The following is a 23,765-nucleotide window of genomic DNA, read 5'->3' on the forward strand; positions in this document are numbered from 1 at the left end:
TTTTAAGTAAGTGTTAAGGGCATCCGGTCTTCTGCGTATATTTTCGCCTGCATAGTGACTAGTCTGAAGACAAGTGCTTCAGTATACTAGTTTGTAAGCAATAGCCTAAACCCTCCTCCACTGGCATCCTGCTGGTCAGCTTTTACTCACTGTTTCCTAACAGACACTGACATTTAACCATACTGCTTTTACTCAAACTATTTCTTTCTCTTATATTTTCTTAATTTCTTCTAGACTTGCTACTCTCAATATTTATATCCTCCTGTCTTTCTTCAGTGGAACTGCATGCATTTAAGCAAGTCTCCTTGGTCACCCCCTTTCTTTCTTATTTCTCCTTGCATAAAACAGTTATTAAACCACTTTCAGCTCTGAAGTAGTATTTGTGCACAATCACCATTGACTCAGTGCACCCAGCTGTCTCTTTAGTGTATTTTTATTTTTTATATGTGTCCCTGCAAACAAATAGATATGTATGTAACAGTGAAGTCTGCAGTTTGAACACCAGTCTGTGAGCTATATTTTGTGCACATTATAAATATTGTGGCAGCCTAAAACAAAGAACTTTGTCCACTATAATAGCTCCATTTTCTTAGACCACAGCAGTCCCATTGGTACCTTCTCCTTTAACTGTGTTCCATTGACTGTTTTTAGCAGTCCACTGTCTCCCTTCCTTATGCTTTTTTTCCTCCTTTGCCCCAGATGCTTGTGTATTCACTTTCAGTTCTGAGCCAGTATCTTTCCAGATGTGCAGTCCTGCATTCTGGCTTACCTTTCTGAATGTTTTGCTGATCTGTGAGGGGGGGGGGGGTGAGGGTAGCCTTTGGACTTTGCATTTCAAAGTCCATAGAAACCTCCTTACCAATACACAGTTGTTCAAATAGTCAAGTTAACTTTTTTTACTGTTATATATCACCATTGGTCAGGTCAAGGTGATATTGGATTAACTCTCCTACTGATACTTTGTCCTAGAATAACAAAATCAAGACTTTCATCTACTAGCACAGATACCTTTAAAACTGCATTGTTCCTGTTATTTATCTCTCTCAGCAGATTTCTGGCTGTTTAAGTTCAATCACTGATTGTTTTCTCTGTATCTTTACCAAGTTTTCAACCTGCTTCATTCACCCTTGCTAATGCTCAGGCTTACTCTGCTCCCCTACCCTATGCCAATTCTCAACCACCCATTCTTACTCTACATTTATACTCCCACAGCATCACCCACATATTCCTCAAACCAATGCCATCAATTCCCTCCAGAAGAAAAAAAACAATCATAGTATTACTCCCAATATTAACACCCACTCTAGTTTACCAACCAGGACCCTCTCTCAAACTGTCGTAATCCTTGCCCCCTATAACTACCAAAGTACATCTCTACAACCAACCCAGTACCCTCCTAACATTTTCTAATCCAAATATACAACAAAGATAAAACTCAAGTTAAATAACATGCCCTAACTCAGATTATTTTACTATTCCTCATCACTCTACTCACCCATTATCAAATCCACTGCCTTCAAATACTTAGGCCTTCAAACAGTCCTCACAAAGAATATCAACATCTACCCTGCCTGTCTTTCTCCATAATACCCTATCTCCACAAACAAACTGCATTTGATTTATTTATCTATACATATCTCAAAACTAAGTATCCAAATTTATGATCAAATACCAACCCAACACAAAATATAACTGGCCACACTCTTCCCTCTGTAAAATTTCAATTAAAAAATTTAGCGGAGATATTCACCACAACCCAGGTCCCACGGTTCATAAAACTATCACTTCCAAACCCAAAATAAAACAGTCATCTAATACCTCTCAACAAAAAAACAGAACCCAAACTCACCTTACTAATTATGAACCTAAGAAGTATGTGCAATAAAATCCAGGACATATATTTCTACCTTGCCACATACACTGTTCATGTAATCATAACTACCAAAACCCTGTTTAAAAAAAGGATAATGAAATCACCCCCCCCCCCCCAAGGATACAATATACTCAGGCATGACAGACAAAACAAGCATGCAGGTGGTCTATAAAAATCCCTAACCATCACATTACTCCCACAGGAAATGTACACATTTAACAATGCTGATCTTCTAATAACACTCCTAAAATCAACAACAGGAAAACTATATGTTTAACAGCAATTTATAAAACACCAGGGAATAACATTGATACTGCTGAAAACATCCTGTACATGATAGCCAAACAAATTAACCATGAAACTATAATACTTGGAGACTTAAATATAGACTGGCAACTAAAATTCCACTACCCCCACTGAATCCATAAACTTATACAACTTCAAACAATTAATAATCACACCCACTAAAATCAATAAATCTTCAGAGAGGCTCTCAACATTAGACTGGATTCTTACAAACAAATCAGACAAACTGACAAATGTAAGCTGCCTGCCAGTTATCCTAAGTGATCACATACCACCATATGCCATTAAAATTCACCATAACCTAGATAAACACTTCATCTATAATCAAATAATAAATAAAATCAGTTTCAGCAAAAATATTTTCAATGAAACACTAGAACAATATAACTGGAACGTATTTAGAACAATGCTACTAGATACTGCTGTGGAAAACTGTAATAAAATATTCTTACAGACCTTAAATAATCTAGCACCAGTATGTAATAAAAGAGTAAAGTCCAACTCCTGCACCATGGCCAAAAAGAAACAAAAACTCATGATAAAAGCGATAAAGCCTGGAAAATGGCATAAAAATAAAACACAAAACACCTTCCAGTAATTTATACATCTTAGAAACCTTGCAAAACTCCATGTCAAACAGGACAAGCAAACATGCTGTACTAACCTACAAGACAATCATCAAAACAACCCAAAACTGTTAATGCTGCAGGAGACGCTCTCTACTCCCAATAAGTTGTGAAAATCTGGAATAGTGTCCCTACACAAATAAAACTCTCTGACAAACTTAAGAGTTTTAAACCACTGTTTAAACAACATCTTAGCCAGATGTGGTCATGCACATGGTCATCACCAGGTTAAGACTTTGTGCTCAACTTACAATACTCTCTAAATTCTCTCCTTAAACAGAAAACTCTTAACCTCTCACTGAAATTACAAAACAATTTTTATACATAACTGCTGCCTGTACAATCCACTAGGTGGGCTTCCCCTTTAGTAACTTCTACCTCTATAAAATGTTAGAACGTATAAATGTAACTACTGTATGGGGATAAGCATAAATAGAAATGTAACTACTCTGTGTTTATCTGGAACTTACTATAATGCAATGTAAGCACATGGATTTTTTTCCCCAGGCTTCCACTAAAAATGGGCATTACCAACTTGGACTTTCCAGGTAAAGAAAGATGAATAAATAAATTGCCTTGTATCCTGCCTGCTCTGCAGTTTGTGCTTTGAGTGTTGGTTAACAAATTGCTTTCCCAATTTGTTTTGTGTGCTACAATGTATACTTTGCATCTACTTAGTTTTTTTGCTCAAGACCTACTCCCTTGCTAAATGTGAGACCGAAAATCGATCACCTCTGTGGCTCTGCTCGGCAGTGGCACAGGAAAATAATTTTTGGGTGGCAAAGCCAGGGTACCTTTTGGCTGAGCTTTAATAGGCCCCAGGGCCGATAGCCTAGTACCTACCTATGAACCTATGATATGCTAGCCCATTGCTGATGACAAAAAGCAGGGCAAGGCTAGCTGGACCATGCTGTGAAAAATTGCTATTTGATTACTACTGTTAAGTAAGGAGGGCTACATTATTCATTTATATGTTTAAGTCAGCAATAATTAAACATTCTGTTCACTGGCTTCTCTGGAATGGTGCAACTGTTCTGCTGAGAAGTCTTCAAAGACTGCATTTACCTAACCCTTAATAGCATATACCCCATTCAGTCTGCACTGCAGTTTTAATGCGTGTCATGGCAGCAAACAGCTAGGGAAGTTCGCTACTGTGAGCCAGTTCAAGAGTATTTCTTGTTTGAAACACTGCATAGATGGTTTCCTTATGGCTGCTATACTGTGGTGGGATTCTGCTTGTTTCTATCACTTACCTACCCCCATATCATCAATCTTATACTTAACAGCTTCTCTCACCTCCTCCCACCATCATCCTCATTGCTTAATCCTTCACAGACTAATTAATTATTCTTCACACGCTCATATTGATACTGCTAATTTACATTCAAAGTGCTACACCACTTAATAAACTCAGCTAATCAAAAAGTCACTACAGTCCATTTAACCATTAGACTACTACAACAAAAAATGTTCAGCTAAGATTAGATCCACAAGAGGCCTCTCCTTAGCACAGTCAAAAACTTATAACCTTAACAATGAACAACTGAATTACATCAACAAATCTCATACTATCTTCCAGTGTCTGCTCCAATCGTATCATGGCGGTTGTACAATGAAAGCTCATTAAAACTGTAAAACATGTATGCTGATTGGACCATCCAATCACCATGGCCATTGTAAATCTACCATTACTTGTGTAAAGGAGTGTGATAGTTATGTCAGAAAAGAGTACCCCTGTGGTACTGAACTGACAGCAGTCACAACAGTATTTTTTCTGTTACAAATATTTGTCTTTTAAGAGGTGTTGCTGACCGGATGTATGTAACTTAGGTTCAGACAGCAACAGCAGTCAAACTCTAGAATTTGTAACATAGAATAACAGTAGCTGTGACAACATCAGACATATGAAAAGATGCAGACTAGCAACAAATGCAATTGAAATTGTATACTTCAGAAGCAAACAATACTCTCTAGCATGTAGTCCCAAGTATTTTTGGAGAGCAGTTGAACTAAACACCTACATCACTGACTCATATTTCTCTAATAAACTCAACTTCACAACTTATAAATTTCCTGATTCCTTTTTTAGGCAAAATAATTAAGCAAATTTAGATACCATTATACAACACACAGCCAAATACAATCACAATCACCTCACATGGCATTGTCCCTTAACAAATTTCAGTTCAACATGGTATTTTAGACAAAAGACAACTAAGGAAACTGAAAATCTACTAAACAGACTAGACAAAAACTCAGTGACCAAACTTTAATCAACCCCACCCAGACTTCCTCAGGACAGCTTGTGTGTGTGTGTGTGTGTGTGTGTGTGTGTGTGTGTGTGTGTGTGTGTGTGTGTGTGCGCATGTGTGCTTGTTATATAGTAATATACTAACAATGGCTCCAGATAAGGGATCATGATAAAACATTTATAATGTTCCAGTACATGCATACATTTTCTTCACTACCATCTTTTCCAAGTCAACAAACCTTTAGTACCAGTTTTGACACATCATCAAAAGCCTACCTCCATTCTTGATGGATAAGTGCGCAATACATTCCAGTCATCCGACTGCCTTTTCAGCAAATTTCATTTAGTTGAATATGTTATGTTTAGTATCCTTTTCAGTTGTGTTATAGATGTTAAACTGTGTAACATAACAATGCTGGTAAGGAATAGATGTTAAACTGTGTAACATAAAAATGCTGGTAAGGGAAAATTATTTCACCTGTACTATTGTGCGAATATGAATTAATTATACTTAGTAGTTTGAGGCTGTGTCTGCATGCTGCAAGGAGAGCTGTATGGTGTAGCTTTATGCTGTGACAGTAACAGCAAGGTTATTTAACAGTCCAGGTAGCGAAGATTGCCCTTCCTACCACAGGTGTGCAGTCACAGAGTTAATATACTTAGAAATGCAGTGGTGGTTGTGTGTGGGAGGCCTTCCCCCTGCAGAAACAATATTTGCATTATTAATGTCCCATTCAATTTATCAGGACTCATCTATTTGTTTTGAAAGAACAGAATTTGATTAAAAGTATAAAAATTTGATAAGCTCATATTCAAATATGTATACAGATTTTGCTGGAGTGAAGTACAACTGTTAGACTTTATCAATAAGCTTAGTATATAACCTGACATTTTGCAGTCATTAACTTCCCCATCTCTTTTTTAATTTTAAGAGAAAATTGAATAATCTGAGAGGTTACAAAGGGTATCCTTTGGGAATCAAGTTTGTCTTCTAAATGTGTTTTAAACTGCATATTCACAATGGCTTACATTTTGAACCGTGGTGGTGGTGCTGCGGTAGCGTTGTCGCCTCACAGTAAGACGTTGTCCCGTTTGATGTGTTGCCAGATGACTGAAAAATAAATAGCCCACAGGGCTTCTTAAACTAGCCCAAAAATAGCCCAATGGTTCGGCACAAAGTGAAAGCAAAATGCGCAAGACATCCTCCAGAATAAAAGTGTCAGATACAGCAAAAACAATTAAGCATGGTAAGTCTACATAACATTACCAGCCTTTTACACCTCAAGCAAACATATACACCTCAAACAAACATATTTCATAGACATGAAAAATATTTTAATGGGTGTTTAGAGACTACAGTAAATGTCAACTTCTAAATCTATAAAGTAATGTTTGATACAGATATACTACAATGATTAATGATTCCAACACTATTTCTTAAGTGCTTTATACTTCTGCAGCACAACATTTAAAACACACATTGTGGCAGCTTACACACCTGGCATAAACTACACTATTACATCCATTGTCCATATAATAGATCAAATCATAAAATGCAGATGCACGTCATCTACCTTGTGAAAAAGTACAATAATCTTCTCCCCTGCATAAGATTTGAAGTTCTGGCTTGTTTACAACAATGTGCATTATCATAAGACGCGAAGCCAACATTGCGTGGCATTACTTTTAATGCATATGATGAACAAAGTTGAATGCAATGACGTATGCATTTGATGTGAACAATAACTGGTATGACTTCCTGGAATCTGGTTATGACTGAATTGACATTGCCGGACATTGTATTGCAGCCATCTGTAGCCAGCCCCATGCACTTGGAAGGTGACAGTTTTTTTATCAGTCCGAAATTGTATAAGTGCATTGAAAACTGCTTCTGCTGTTCCTGATTCCAACACTATCAAACCCAGAAATGACGAAACAATTTTACTTAACTTTGCACTGTAATAGCGCACGATAACACACAGCTGCTTCCCTGTCATAATGTCAGTACTCGTCTATTATAAGTGAATATGGCACATTTGTCAAGTCTTCGAGTAAATCAGCATGAACTGATGGTCCAATAACACGTTTGATTAATGCTGTGCATTTAGTTCGGTGAATTGCCAGGTCTTTACCCAAAATATCATGAACTAGTTCTCCTAGATGATCGATAATGTGAATGCTAGAATGGTAAGCAATGTGTGTGGCCAATTTCAGTTCTGCCTTTTTCATACTGTTGTCAATCATTATGGATTGGCAGCCAACATCAAACAGACTGCGCATTTTGGAAAAAGGTGCTGCATTTCATTTGTGTTTTTCAGTTGAAGCATGGGACATTAAATCGTCTTTGTGTGCACACATTTCACACCGACAGTATTTGCAGTAAGCTTTCATGTCATCTCCATGAACTTTCTGTATCCAATTTTTCATACTGGCCTCCTTTTCCCATTCGGGGCTATAATGTTTCGTGTATTTTGACCACTTGCCCATTATTGACCCTACTAAACTGATTGACAGGTAGGTGATCCGGTGAACGAGCAAAATCGATAGGTAGAAAAGGGTGAGGAGAACCGTGCTGTGGAAGTATGAAAACTTCTGGGTCAGATCAGGTGATCGGCAAATTGCCGAAAATTAGCACCATTTATACAGAAAAAAAAACAGGCACATTATCAAAAGTAAATTAAAATTACACAACAACTAAAAATCTATAGATTCTATACATATGCAACTAGCAACCAGCATTTACAAACCAATCTTCTGTTCCACTAAAAAACCCTACCACATTAAGTACTTCTGGCTCTCCCTATGTCTTTACTGCGCAATTCACAATCGCAAGCCTCTTTAAATTATTTTAAGCAGTCAATAATAATACCGAGAGGCCACATGGACGTGCTTACTGTCACTGTGCGTTATACATCAAGGAGTGACCTAACATCTACATTCATCTTCCTCTTGTGTAGAGGCTGAGCACACACTACTTATTACAACCATGTGCTTACAGCCAACCTAATACCCAAACCACATCGCTAAGACTGCTTGCTCAATTGTTTCTGCTAAAATGCATCTTGTATCACCTATGCAACAACAAAACTCATTAAAATCTAAATCGGGACATAGTACAACTTTTCTATAGGCTAAACACGAAGTTAAGAGTGACAGCAAGTGAAGGGCATCTTCTCAGTGACTGCAACTACTGAATATCCTACATTTACTTGTCTCAACAAAAAAAGTACAGTTGTGTACCTACCATAAATGTAGATGTTTGAGTGTATTCACTGTTGCAGTCATTACACTTGGGTTATCCTGCTGGCAGGCTACCCGCAGTTGGCCAGAATTCCAAAGTCCTGGTCCGGCCAGTTGCTGTCGCCTCTTCTCTGATGTCAGTGTGCCAGGGGTATAAAAGATGCAGCCAACGCCATTTTATTCAGTTTTTCTATCCCCAGATGTCAGGTGCCCCCCGAAGGGTAGGCTAAAAAATTATGCCAATAAAAATGCATACAGTAAAATAAACATTACCTTCATCTATAAGCAAATACACCACATAGGTTGTATAAGATAGAGAAGTAGAGATAAGTCCCAGCAAAGAAAGGGGGAAGGTGGGTGGGTAACCTGGACTGCAACAGTGAATACACTTGAACATCTACATTTATGGTAGGTACACAACTGTACTATGCTCATCGTGTTTCACTGTTGCAGTCATTACACTTGGGTAGAATCCCAAAGCTGAGGTTGGGTGGCTGGGTCTAAATAGAATTAGGCGAGGCTATAAGGCCCTGCAGAACTGCAGTGGTGAAGCCTGTTCTGGCTTTAGAGTAAAGAGGTAAGTGGTAGTGCCTTGTAAAAGTGTGCACTGAAGTCCAAGTTGCAGCCTCTAAAATGTCCTTGGTTGGTACTCCTCTGAGAAAGGCTGCTGAAGTGGCTGCTGCTCTGGTCGAATGTGGCCTAATGCCCTTAGGCACTGATTTGCCATGTTGAGAATAGCAGAAACAAATGCAATGGCCTATTCATTTTGAAATAGTCTGCTTTGAAATGGCCTTTCCTTGGGATCCTGCAGCGTATGCCACCAAAAGTTGCTCTGCTTTTCTGAAAGCTTTAGTTCTGTCCAAATAGAAGCGTAGTTGTCTGTGTATGTCCAAAGAATGCAGAAGTCTCTCCCACCTTATTCTGTGGGTTTGGATAAAAGGTACGCAAATGAATAGTTTGATTGAGGGCCACACTGGACACTACCTTAGGCATAAAAGAAGGGTTTGTTCCCAGAGAAACCCTGTCTGGATGAAAGATTATAAAAGGTTCCACAGCCATCAATGCCTGAAGTTCTGAGACTCTTCTTGCTGAAGTGATTGCTAGGAGCAGAGCTGTTTTCCATGATAAAAATTTTATATCAGCTGTATTGGCTGACTCGAAAGGAGGCAGTGTGAGTTTTTCCAAGACGAAATTGAGATCCCATGCAGGTGTTGGTGCTCTTCTTGGGGGTCTTAAGTTTTTGGCCCCTCTGAGGTACTGCCTTAGTAGTGGATGCGAAAAAGTAGGAGGGTCCATATTGTAATGAGCTGAAATGGCAGAGGCATGGATCTTGATTGATGAAAAGGATAGGCCTTTGTTTAGCATCTCAGTTAAGTATTGTAAAATTTGAGGAATGTTTGGTTCCAGTGTATCAAAACCTTGTGCCTGATTCTAGGCACTGAATCTTTTCCATTTTTCTGGATAAGATTTCCTGGTGCTTGACCTTCTGGCCTCCAGAATAACATCCATAACTGCCTTGGAAAGAGGAGTGTTGGGAATTGTCATTGTATTCGCCATGCTGCCAGATTTAGGGTTTTGAGGTGGATGTGCAGGATCTGATTGTTCTGTTGGGTCAGTAAGTGAGGAATAAGAGGCAATGTCCAGGCTGGCCCCTGTGACAAGCTCTTTAAGATTGGATACCAGTGCTGGCATGGCCAGTCTGGGGCAATCAGTATCATTTTTGGCTTCTCTTGTCTGACCTTTAGGAGTACCTTGGATAGGAGAGGCAGTGGAGGAAAGGCATATACTGTAAGGGTTTTCCAGCTGAAAGATAGGGCATCCACTTTCCATGCTTGACTGTGATAAGTCCTTGTGCAGACTTTCTGTAGTTGACAATTGTGAGGGGAGGCAAATAGATCTATGTCTGGGCGTCCCCATTTTCTTGTTATCATGGTGAAGATTTGTGGATCCAGTTTCCACTCGTGGGGATCCATGAGGTTTCGACTTAGCTCGTCTGCCAGTGTATTTGTCTTTCCTGGCAGGAATTGTGCTTGCAGGTGTACTTGGTAGTCCAGTGCTGTGTTCCACAAAGTCATGGCTAGTCTGCAGAGGGGGTAGGAATGAGTGCCTCCCTGATTGTTTATGCACCAAATAACTGTTGTATTGTCTGTCTTTATCAGTAGTTGTCCTGGATGAAGCAAATCCTTGAAAGCTGTCAGGGCATTTTGAACAGCTAGCATCTCTTTTTGATTGATATGAAGATGCATTTGGCTTGCAGGCCATGCTCCCTGAATACATTTTCCTGCCATGTGGGCTCCCCAGGCATAGTCTAAATCGTCTGTTGTTACTGATTGTCTGGCTGTGGGTATGGTGAATGGCTGTCCCTTGTTGCGGTGACAGGCTTGTGCCCACCATTGAAACTCCTGTTGCAGGCAGGGAATGAGTGTAATCACATTTTCCAGGCTGCGGCAATGTTGTGCCCAAACACTTTTTAGATACCATTGAAGTTTTCTCATATGCAGTCTTGCATATGGAATCAGTAGGATGCAGGATGCTATGAAATCCAAGGCTGCAGAATTTTTCTTGCAGATAACTGGGTCTTTGTTGCCAACATTTTGAAGTAAGAAGTCAGTTGCCTTTGTTTGTCTGGCATGAGATAAGCCATCTGGGCAGTTGTGTTTAAGCTTGCACCCAGGAATATTATCTCTTGAGAGGGTATTAGTTTTGATATCTTTTCGTTTACTGTGTACCCTAGGCAAATTAATAATCGTTTTACAAACACCAGATGCTGTAGCAGAATGTCCTTGTTCTTTGCTTGAATGAGGCAGTCGTCCAAGTAAGGATATATTTGTATTCCTCTTTGTCTGCAATAAGCAATTACTGGTGCCAGGCATTTTGTGAAGACCTTGGGCGCAGTAGATAAGCCAAAGGGCAGTGCAGAGAATTGATAATGCATTGAACCAGCTATGAATCTGAGGTATCTTCTGCAATTTTGTCTGATCGTGACATGCAGGTATGCCTCTTTTAGGTCCAACATTACAAGCCAGGCCTTCTTGCCCAGCATGGGCAGAAGTTGCTGTAGAGTCAACATTTTGAATTTTGGAATGTCCGGAAATGTGTTTAGAGTAGACAGGTCCAGTATTGATCTCCAGGTTTTGTCCTTTCTGGGCACCAAGAATAGTCTTGAATAAAAACCTTGTCCCTGCTCTCGCTGTGGTACTTGCTGAATAGCTCTCATGTCCATGAGAGATGATACTTGCATTTGTGCCTCTGCCCATTGATTGTGCAACAGGTCTGGCGTACCTTTTGCCTTTGGCAGGGTGTGAAAGTGGAACCTATAGCCCTGGGACACTATATTTAAAACCCATTTGTCCTTGGTAATCCTGTGCCACTTTTGTGAAAAAAGTGCTAGTTTTCCCCCCAAAGGGGCTGCCAAAAGATAAGTGCTCGGTGCTGGCAGAGGAAAGTCATTGGGACTGTTTTCTGTAGGGCTGTGATTTGTCTTTTGGAGGTAGGAGCACTCCATTGTTTAGGCCTATAAGAGCCTTGGGGCTGAGATCTGCCTCTCGGGCATCTGTATCTGTCTCTTTGTGGCCTGTCTGACACTGGAAAGGACCAATTCTTAGTAGGCCAGTTCCTGCTAAATCTAGGTGGCTGTACCTGTAAGAAATCCTTTACTGTTTGCATAGATTTCGCTTTGTCCTCCATTTTCTTCAAAACCTCCTCTGCTTTAACACTAAATAAAGTATCATGCTGTAATGGAGCATCTAATAATTTTGCTTTAACATGATCAGGCAGATTCTGTTCCTTTAACCAAGCATGCCTTCTAATGACAGAACCCATAACTGCGGCCCTGCAAGAGGCCTCCAAAGAATCAAATCCACATTGCAATGTATGCTTTCCTACTTGTTCAGTTGCATGCAATAAATCATGCAATTCCTTATTTTCAGCACATTCAGAATTTGTCAACATTTTCTGTTTAAGCAGAGACCGTAGGTATCGCTGATATTTAAGCATATGAAATTGACAATTAAAAGCCCTTACAGCCAGAGTAGCAGAAGTGTAGACCTTTTTCCCCCATCTGTCTAGAGCCCTAGAATTCCCTGTCAGAGGGAATAGGGTTTTTTGCAGTAGCAGCTTTGACCCCTTTGGGACCCTGAGAAATAGTTTCTGGGTCAGCAGCAGGGTTTTTGTAAAGAAATTTATGAGAATCTGGGACCCTGTAGTATCTGTCTGGCTTAACAGGAGCAGGGGGTAAAGAGTCTGGTGAAAGGCCGGACTCTGAAAATACATCATCCACTATGTCTAGCACAGGGGGAATAGCCAGGGGCCTGTGCTGAGGAAGTAATAAAAAATCTCTAAGCCTTTTCTTAGATTCTGAGTAATCTTGGCTCTCCCAGTGGAAGCGTTCCCTCATGGTATGCAAGGTTTCCCCAAAAGAATAATCCTCAAGTGGAGAGGCTGAAGGGATAGATTCTTCAGCATCAGAATCCTCATAGGGAGGAAGAGAGTATTCCTGATCAGAAGAGGAGTCAGAGGAAATGGAAACCTGATCTGAAGAGTCATATTCTATCTCTTGACTAGGCCTCTTATCAGGAGGGGGATGGGAGCCCCTCATCAGAGTAATTAGGTCTTTGGCCATTTTGAGCATCTGTTTTTTAGGCATGGAGGCCTGTCCTGGAGATTGCTGTACTTGTTTCTTTGTCTTTTGAACTGCTTTAGTCTTTGATTTTGATGCTGAAGTAGGCTTTGCATATAACTGTGAACTGCTTTAGTCTTTGATTTTGATGCTGAAGTAGGCTTTGCATATAACTGTGTAGGTCTGAAAACACCCTCAGAAGCCGATGCCTGCTCAGCGGCTCCGGACCCATCTGAGGGAATTGTTTCCGAGTGTCCAATACCTTAAGTATCCAGAGGCCTGGCTGGCTCCACGTGGGAGTCGTCAGCGGCCTGTGGCTCTGAGGTAGCGGGTGTCAGGGGCTGCGAAAGCACCTCACTGAGAACCGGCGACTGGCTTAGAAGAAGCCTCGTCGTTGGTTTTGGGCCTCGGATGTCTGTCCTTTTCTTTTTCCTTGCACTTTTTGTGAACTGCGGTCGTCGGCTGTTCTGCCGGCATTGTATAATTAAATCTTCGGCCAAAGTAATGAAAGGCAAAATCAAACCGATGCTTAATAGTGCGTTGGTTAAATCTAGCACAAAACCGACAGCTAGCAACGCTGTGATCAGGGCCTACGCAAGGAATACAGTAAGAATGAAAATCCTTATGAGGTATTTGCTTCCCACAAGAAATACAATTGTTAACTTTTTCTGACATCGGTCTGGAGCAAGAAAAAAAGATTCCCCAATGGGGTACTTAGCTTTAATGAAGACTTTGGATCTGAAATTTGATTTTGAAAATCTCAGGATTCGGCCGAGCGGCACTTGCGAACTGCTTTTGCTTCGGGCACCGCGTGGCAAAAAAGACTGAAGAAAATGGTGTCAGCTGCATCTTTTATACCCCTGGTGCACTGACGTCAGGGAAGAGGCAACAGCAACCGACGCCGGACCAGGACTTTGGAATTCTGGCCGACTGCGAGTAGCCTGCCAGCAGGATAACCCAAGTGTAATGACTGCAACAGTGAAATATGATGAACATCTTTACTTCAGATACAGCAAGCCTCAATGTTGCAAAGTCTAATACAAGACAGTGACAACTGCACATTGTTAACCGAGGGATCGTAATTGCACAGTATTCAAATAGCACTGTATTTCATTCTATGCAAAGCTAAGGATGCACAACAGCAAGTCAGCAACTCCACTTGTCATGCATGGCCATGCAAATATGAGAAATGCATATGTGCTTTCACTGCCCAGAAACAAGGTTCAAACACAAAATGTATTTTTTACCTTAAAAAGTGTTCTCCAAATGGAGAACTCACAATTCGTGTAACTGTCAACACCACTCCCTTTTTAAATTATATTACTGAAATCCTGCTGTCCATAAACCGGTTATCTCAGTACCAATCAGCATACACATTTTAAATAAGAGTTGGCAAAAAATGATCTCGGGATATCATAACAGTTGACATTTATTTTTTTCATTGCTGCATGCATTAAGGCCACTATAACAGCTAGAGAAATAAATATAATGTGATCGAAACAGTTCTAATACATCGTGCTAACTCAACACTTCTACTGAGAAAGTGAAGGGTTTGCAAATTGCAACCAACAACTGTATGAGAATGAGTTCTAAAGTAAATGTGTTCACCTCCGTGCCAGCCAGTTAATCTTTCCCACAGCAAGTCAGCAACAGATCTTCCGTTCCGAGAGGGTAGTGATTAGGTCCTAAGAGTGCAAAGGAAAATAGCCCAAAAATCGCACACAATGTAAAAAAAGTAGTCCAAAAACCCGCAATCCGCCCAAGCCTGATTTTTCCCACACAATGATGTCAAAAGTAGCCCAATTGGGCGTGAAACCCACCCAACTGGCAACATTTGCGTGAATGGGCATACCTTCATTGAAGGTTGTGCATCAGAGCTGGCAACTCGGCACGTAAAAATCTACTGCCAATCATTAGCGGACCGGAGTTTTGCTGTGGTGACCCCTAACCGGGAAAAGCCGAAAGACACACAACTCACAATGGCTTACATTTGGAAGGGATAAAAAAAAAAGATTTTTGAAATGTATTCCAAATAACAAGACCAAACACCACCAAAAGTACATGTAATGTTCAACTACATGAGACCGTGTTTTTTTTTAAGTTCATGAGAAAAGTAATAATCAGGTGAAAAGCATTGTCTCTTTCACTGATCAAAGCTGTCCTTTCATTTACCATGAAGGTCACTATCTAAGTGGCAAAAGTGAGTAAGAAAAGAAACATAGAAACCACAAATACATGATTTATAGTTTCTAATTTCAGAACTTTTGACACAATAATATCCTTCCCTACTACGCTACATGTATGTGTACAAGAACCTTTAAATAGAGCATGAAGTACTTGATGTGTATGAATTCAACAGTAATGTTATGTGTACAGTCTTACAACAATGAATAATTAACCCAATTCATACTGACAATAATATGATTTAATATTTTGACACAAACTTTAACAAGATTCTTTGTGTGTAAAGAGCAAACTCAGGTTACAACACTTTGGCTGCGTATCTGAATTTTTGTTTTATGCTAAAAATGGTACATTACAAAAGTCAACTGTAATTACCCAGTACTTACTAATAGGTAGATACATAAATGGATAGATAAAACATGATATACATAATGGGAGAGCCCTGGAGTACTGCAGTAATGCGATTTTCTAGCAAAATGCACTGAAGTCAAGAGAATGTCAGGTTTACAAACTAATTATCACATCATCCTACTGTAACAGCTTATATTTTCTTTAAACAAAACATGCTTTCAGTTTCTGTAACAAAATAAAATATTTCTGAAAACTCAGGTAACTGTTGAAAATGTTCATTTTATAGACCTAAGCATTTCATTTTAAAAAGCACATACTGTTTAATAACACACTCTTATGACACTTTTACAGGTGGCTCTCACTCATTCTGAGATACTGTCCTTAAAAGAAAATGTGACTCCCCCATAAAGACATTTATTATATGATTTGTATCTTCAGGCTTTCTAAAGTGTTACTATTTCTAGCACACTATGATAGCTGTGTTTTAAAATACTAGTAATGTACTGCTGTTCACTTTTGATCAGTCACATTCTCTCTCTGTCCCACTGCTGTACCATTTTATAACAAAACAGATTAAGTGGCCCAGCAATATTTCACACAAAAAAAAAAAAAAAATACTAACAATTACCCCACATCTCCTTTGCTGCTCCACTCTTCAAAGCACCTTGGGTGGAAGCTATATTATTACAACAGTATGACTCTAGTCAACATGTAATATATTTCTTAACAACTGATTTGTACAACTGTATTAAAAGATAGGTCTGGTACTCTACAGGTGAATGCTATGCTTCACATAGGACCAGTGAATGCATCAAAGTTCTGTAGTCATATCTATTTAAATTTACTGCACTTTGTGGCAACATCCCATTTGCACACAGTATACAATAACATCAGATACCTCACTACAAGTTGTGCTAGTGATGTACTCCTCTACTAAAATTTACTGCACTTCATGGCAACATCCCATTTGCACACACTGTATGATAACGTCAGACACCCCACTACATGTTGTTTCAGTAGACTTCCCACAGAACTTGGACAGACAGCTGTACTACAGCAGTTTCCAATAACACAGTATCACGTGCATTAGCAATCTTGATTTTCACAAAGTTTGAAGGTTAATGATGTGTAAGTAAGGCATTATTCAGTGACAGCATGGCACTTTGAACAAGAAATGTACAAAGTACATGACAGCATTGCACAGGTGCCATTCTTCTTTAAAGGAATGCTCAATAAATACATACAGGCTTTCTGAAATGGTAAATAATGCTCAAATAAAGGCAAAACACACTCCTTAAATGAAAAACAACATGCTAAAATAGGAGAACATTTTCTGTACATGAACAGCATTCTGGTTTGGTACTTTTCAATATGCACCCCACATATGGCACAAAAACTATGGTAGGATATGCTGCAAGAAACAGAATATTTGGCACATGGAGATCAAGAAAAGAAGATATGGTTTATGAACCATTTTACTACCTCTCATTACACATTTCTTTTTTAAAAAATTGTTGGTTCTGACATCTTACCAGGGTTACATCCAAGAGATAGATCTGTAAGAAGAAGCCAATTGCAGAGCCAGTGATTTGGTATGGTGCACCACCAATTGCATAACAGATTTTATTACAGACAGACAGCATTGGTTTCCCATTGTTCTGAAAACAAGAGAGAAGAAATATCAGTATAATTAATAAAGGAAGAATAGAGGAGAATACTATACTCCATTATATATCAAAGCTATTTCACAAAAGAACTACGTGTTCTGCTTCTTTATTGATAAGATCTACTTACTTATTTAAGACATAGCAAATTCATCTGCCCATATCCAAACATGACCTGTGTGCTTTGGGCTAGTTAAGCAGTTGTAGTCATGCAACATGAAAATAACTTCTAAGGAAATGAAGTCATTCATATGACAAAGCATGTTAGCAGTTTGTAGCTTTACTTATACGTGATACACCAACATTTTTAAGGCTTTTTTCATTCTTAGTAAGTATGGGAAGTTATTAGTTGCATAGCACAACCTTTTTACCTGAGCAGATACACCTCACTGATGGCTTGCAATGGACTCTAGTATCTGAACATTATCTCTGGTTGTAAAATCAAAGGACAGCTGTGCCTGCTGTATATACAATCCTGTTCTGAACCAAAAAAAAAAAAAAAAAAAAAAAGGGGTGGGTCAACCTCAAGAAGTATATAGTCATATTTTTTCTAATGTTTTTCTCTGAAGGATTAACACTCCATTTTAAAAACAGGCTTCATTTCTGTGTGGATGTCTACAATAGTCTGCTAGCTATATTGTCACTACAAGACAACTCGGACAAGGGGCATTTGGTGCTGCTCTTTTAACCACAGTGTTAGAGAAGCTGTGTGAAAGGATGATCACTGATCAGTCTTTCGCCACTCACTAGCCATGTTTGCATACTTTGAACTTCATTGAGCTGGGAATACTTTGAGACTGTCAACACATTTAGTGAATCTTTCCCACGCAGCTGTTGTATATATTGTACCCATCAAAGTTTGTTACTGAACAGCTATACAGACACCACTGAAAGTTTCAAGAGTGGTCTTACTTTCATTCTTGGGGCATCAAAATATTCTCCTTCTATTCTCAACTCTCAGGAACACTTATGACATCATTAGTATGACATCAGAGGCACTTGATAGTAGTATACACTCTGTCAATGAAAGCAGAAATTTGCACATTGTCACTGGCTCAGTGTGTAGTATGCTCACCTTTGATGTAGGAATGACAGAAGGCTATGGGCTTTATTCTAACCTAGGTACTTGGATTCATTTCCAAGTATTGAAACTGCAGTGCATAAGGGTTGTACTGTACTTTTGAGCATGCTATCCTTCAGATAACACATGAAACTGAGGTTTTCATCTGCTTGAGTTGACTGATGCTCAGATGGATGTAAATAAATCCCATGGCACTTATTGAAGCGTTGAAAAGATTAGAGCAGTGTCCTGGCCAAACTTCTCCACTTAAGTATCCCTTTGTGTCCCTCTGAAAAGAGACCATTGGGCTAGTGGGATAAACAGTCAACAAAAGATAAATAAATAACTAAAATAAAAGCTTGTGTACAAATTATCAGTATTGAACAAGTGCTGCTACAATAATAGAATTAAAACAATTCAGAGAAAAATGGATTTACCTATAAAAAGAGGTGTGTTTGCAATGTTCTTACCTATAAGCACTAAAGAGTAAAAGATTTGTGTTTTATGCAAAAACAATGAAGTCATCTTGTGCAAATTTTTCAACTATTTGAACTCCTGAGAAGCAATAAAAAAGCCGCCAGAAGTAATGAGCTTCTATCTTTTCCTTTTTCCTCAAATTACTGTTGTTTTCAGGTCCAAACAGCAGTAGCCCCTGAAAAATGGAAAAAAAGGATACTTCTAACAGCTTCAGCGGCATTATTTAGGTGCACCCAGGCCTGGCCCCAAACAATCATGCCAAAACCTGCTGACTTACTCACTGCATCGCCAATAGTGTAGGTGACACACACCACAAGGGACTTTGAGGGTAAAGCAGTTGCTACCTTCATTTTAAGTGCTTATTTTAATTCACTATCAGCTGGAGTAATATGTCTGATGTTTTGTATAGAATGGCCCTCTGGAAATACATCATATGGACAAGGTAGTTCAACACTCTCAGTGAAAGGGAAGAGGTTACAAATCCACGTGTTCCAAAAGCAGTCTAGAGCCTTAAACACTTTCTAAGGTTGGTGGACTGCAATACCATGGGGTACTAGGTTGTGCTTCAACTCTGCCACAGAGACAGTGATACTGGAATTCAGAGCGCCTGACAACACAGCATGCTTTTCAATGGTAAGAGGAGTTTTCTATGTTTCACAGAAACAAGTGTCACAGAACCTGGGCATTCACAGACCGCCAACAAGGCATTCTGAAAGGTGTAATTCTTAGAGGTATCACCCACAAAGCCTGTCCCCAGGTCCTATATACCTCACGAAACACACATTTTGTAGAAAGGAATTCTGAGCCAGTGCTCAGTGACTCTACTGAATCAGAAAAATCAGCTTAGTGGAAGTAGGGCTTTCAGGAAGGGAGATATGGAAAACTTGACTGCCTTCCACTTCAGTTACATCAGCTACAATCTATTTTTTACTTTCAGTTCTTTATGGATATTTGTCTTATAGTAATTATGTCATTTTCAGTTATTTTCCTAAATATATGACTTTTTCTCACACTAGATCAAAATATGTTATACTTTATACTACTGTTAAATTATCTCTGTATATATAATGAACTACATTTAATCATACCTGCTTTGTCACCAATGTATTTATCTATTATGTCAGCAGCAAATTACAATATATATATATATATATATATATATATATATATATATATATATATATATATATAAATTGCTATGTCTTTGCTTTATAGCCCAGGAAGTACCTGAAAAGGGTTCTGTACCAGTCCACTCACCAAGTTAACAAACAAACAGTAAATAAATCTGATGAATCTTCAGGGAGAAGGACATCAGCTCACTCCTACCTCTGCATCTTAATAGTTAGTGCAGAAGACAAGTCAAAAGAAGAAAGAAGTAAACCTTAAAAATGTGAACTGTGTCATGCACAGCCGACAATGACAGAGGAAGAAGAACCCACTGCAGAAAAAGTAAGAATATTACTAAATAAAAAGAAAAAAGTCAGGGAAAGCAGCAGGCTCTGATGAAGTCAAGACAGATATGGTCAAAATGCTGGCTAAGGAAAGGGAGAATTGGGTTCTGGGGGTATTCATAGCAGTACAAAGAAAAAGGCGCATTCCAGAAGACAGGAGAATAAGCATTCTAGTACTCTTGTACAACAACAAAGGGGACATTCACAACTGTAGGCAATAAAAAGGTATCAGACTGTTGTCACATTCCATGAAAGTGCTGTACAAGATGATTGATAAACTAATATATAGAGTAAGATGGGAGATGTGTAGTTCAATTCAGATCAAGATGTAACACATCTGACACAATGTTTGCAGTGGGACAGATAATGGAGAAGAAGTTGGAGATGAAGAAAGAGTCAAACTGGGCATTAGACAGGGTCCCAAGTAAGTTAACTTGGGGAGTCCGATAATCGTTTGAAGTCTTGGAGACACTGGTAAAATCAATGCAGGCCACAAACAAGTTCTCAATGATACAGATATGAACAGTGTTCGGACTCACAGAGGGATTTCTAGTGGGAGTGGGACAGCATTGGGGATCATCTCTGATCCCACTGCTGTTCATGCTGGTGATTGACACTATTAGGAAACAGGCACAGGAAAGGATGGATTAACAAAGCTGCTGTATGGAGATGTGGCATTTCAGGCAGACTCTGAACAGCAATGTCAGAAAATGACAAGGGATCGTAAAACAAAATCAAAAGCACGTGGTATGAAATGGATTACAGACAAGCTAGTGACATGATAGCAAATGGGGAAATCAGAAAAAGCTAAAAACTGACATAAGATAGAAGGGAAAATGTGGAACATGTGAACAGCTTCAAGTATGGAGGGGTCATGAACTTTGATTACATCACAAACAGTCATGAATGTATATCATGTAGGCCCATTGTATACTTAACACTCCTGGCATGCATAGAGGATAGAAAATCTTATACGCTAATGAAAAAATGATGGCTTTGCTGTCTTGGCTTGTTTGATTCTTGCCTCATTGAATGAATGGGCCATGGGGCTCTCATGCAGGGGAATGAATGGGTTTCTGGGCAACTAGAAAGGATTACTTTAATGTTTATGAGTGGACAGAGCTAAAATCAGTCTGCCAGTAGAAATAAATCACTATGAAAATGCATGCACTGACAAAAGCAAAGTGCTCCTCACCACTTCAACAATGAGATACACGATCAGTTTATAAGACTAGAATAGCAACCTAAGCTAATACGTATCTGAGAGTCAAGGTAACATTCCTCAGAACTTTAGTTTAGATATTTTAAGGAGTGTTTGAGCTATTATCACACATAGCCATTCATTCATTCATTCATTCATGAAAACTCTCTTTATCCTTTTCATGGACACTTGGAGCAAGAGCATATACTTACATTAAGTGGGCACAAAACAGAAGAACAAATTCTGGACGGGATGCCAGTTTATCAAGGAATACACATAGAAGCACAACGGAAGATACAGTTGGCATGCAGCGGTGGGCAGTTTAGAGGAGCACTAGTTCATCTACCTCACATCTTTGGAATGTGGCAGGAAAATGAAAAGTCATGACTCCATACAGAAGGCACCCATGGCAGGACTTAAACTGGATAGCTAAGCTTTGGAAAACTGTTAACAGTGTGCAAAGTTCCATTATAGTCAGTTTTAGAAATTACAGGTTCATAATGTAGAGTTCCATTACATTCATTTTCAGAAATTACAGTTTTATGGATTTGATCAGTGTTGGGAATACAATATATCTATGTGTGTGTGTGTGTGTGTGTGTGTGTGTGTGTGTGTATATATATATATATAAATATATATATATATATATATATATATATATATATATATATATATATATATATATGGATCTAGGACTAATTACCAATGACACATTTCAAAAAAACTGAAACGGTTGAGCACACTTTCACAAAAAACTGCTAAAAAATAACAAAAAAACAAAGAAAAGATCTAAAAAACAAAAGATAACAGTAATCACGTTCATGCAGGGGGGCAAGCCATCCTGCACCCCCCATCCCCTTACTTTTATATTCTCACTCCGACATCACACTACACTGAAGAAAAGTGAATATTCCCTTATCCCCACTGTGCTGGGATCTCAGCAAAAGCCATGTTCTCATGTTTTTTTTCTTTTTTTTTAACTCAGTTTTGCGAAAGTGTGCTGGCCCGTTTCAGTTTCGTTATATGTGTGTGTGTGTGTGTTTGTGTGTGTATGTATATATAGATATATGTGTGTATTTATATATATATATATATATATATATATATGTATGTGTATGTGTATTTATATATATATATATATATATACATAGTATGTGTGTGCATTTATATATATATATATATATATATATATATATATATATGGATTCCATACATTTGGTCGAATTACACTTAGTCGAAAATGATACCAGGCATTGCACTTCACTGAAAACTCACTTGGTTGAAGTTCATTTGGTCCCTTATTTAATATTCTCACTCCAGGGTTGCACTGCAGTGGGGCAGGGGCTATATTCCATTTTCAACCAAATTAACTTCGACCAAGTGAGCTTTCAGTGAAGTGAAATGCCTGGAATCATTTTCGACTAAGTGTAATTCAACCAAATGTATGGAATCCATATATATATATATATATATATATATATATATATACAGCATATATGTACTGCTTAGATATTACATAACTCAAAACCATATACAGTTTTTCTTAAAAGTAACATTTTCTGGCACTGTGTCTATACTGACTCCCAACTAACTCCCAAAAGCAGAAAACACATTGAATGACACATAGAAAAAAATTAACCAATCCAATCTATGTTCATTTTCCTGAGATTTTTGCTGGAAAGTTTCAAACTACTGGGACTACAGTGAGCTTACACAGCCATTAGACTACTCAATTTTTGTTGTGTCATGTGGCACATAAAAATAATAATATGCTCCGGGTGAAAACTCAGACTTCATTATTCTTTATTGTCTTGGTATAACAAAAACAACTAAAATAATATATTTTTCACAAAAAATAGTATATATTAGTTTCAAATGAAACTAGTCCTAAAAAAACTCCCTACAAGTCTACTTAGTTCTGCAAAAGTTAATTTGCTTAATCATTCATGTGTCTGAATATTTCATTATGTAAATGATGTGGTTGCGTGGCAGTGTTCTAACACTTGTAGGAGCCACTGACTTTAAATGTTACAGTTAGGAACTTGACTGGGATTAGAATTCAGGTTTGGAATTCTGCTTACGTTAGTATTATTTTTTGGTGTTATTGTTAGGTTTAAAATAAAACTTAACTTACGTCTACTATATACCTCCTAGATAGTGGCATTCAACCAATGCCGTTTTCAAACATCACATTTTTGAAATTCAAAAATCTGTCAATCATATCTGACAGAAAGTTGGAAAAGTAACATTTTCTTTTGTTCTAAATGTTACAGCAAATACACTATTTGGCAAAATGCAAGCAGACATACACATTCTAGATGCTGTCATTACCTTGTGTTTCATATTATTAACTCACACTAACTAATAAATCTTATTATTTCATAAGAAAATAGTACATTACAGAAGTATGGCCATTTGTAGGAAGGCGCAAATTAAAGACAGAGTGGTCAAAAGAAAATGACA

General features: G+C 38.5%; 1 protein-coding gene across 1 annotated transcript in view; it reads right to left on the minus strand.

The window, feature by feature from the left end:
• Window positions 1-23,765, minus strand: part of MFSD2A (major facilitator superfamily domain containing 2A) — a 191,633-nt gene that overhangs the window by 141,903 nt on the left and 25,965 nt on the right. Inside the window, exon 2 of the mRNA XM_044084790.1 lies at window positions 16,982-17,107. Coding sequence (XP_043940725.1) covers window positions 16,982-17,107 — 126 coding nt within the window. The remainder of the gene's footprint in view (window positions 1-16,981; window positions 17,108-23,765) is intronic.

Source organism: Protopterus annectens, chromosome 1.part1 (genome assembly GCF_019279795.1).
Source record: "Protopterus annectens isolate FY-2018-M chromosome 1.part1, PAN1.0, whole genome shotgun sequence".
NCBI lineage: Eukaryota > Metazoa > Chordata > Ceratodontiformes > Protopteridae > Protopterus > Protopterus annectens.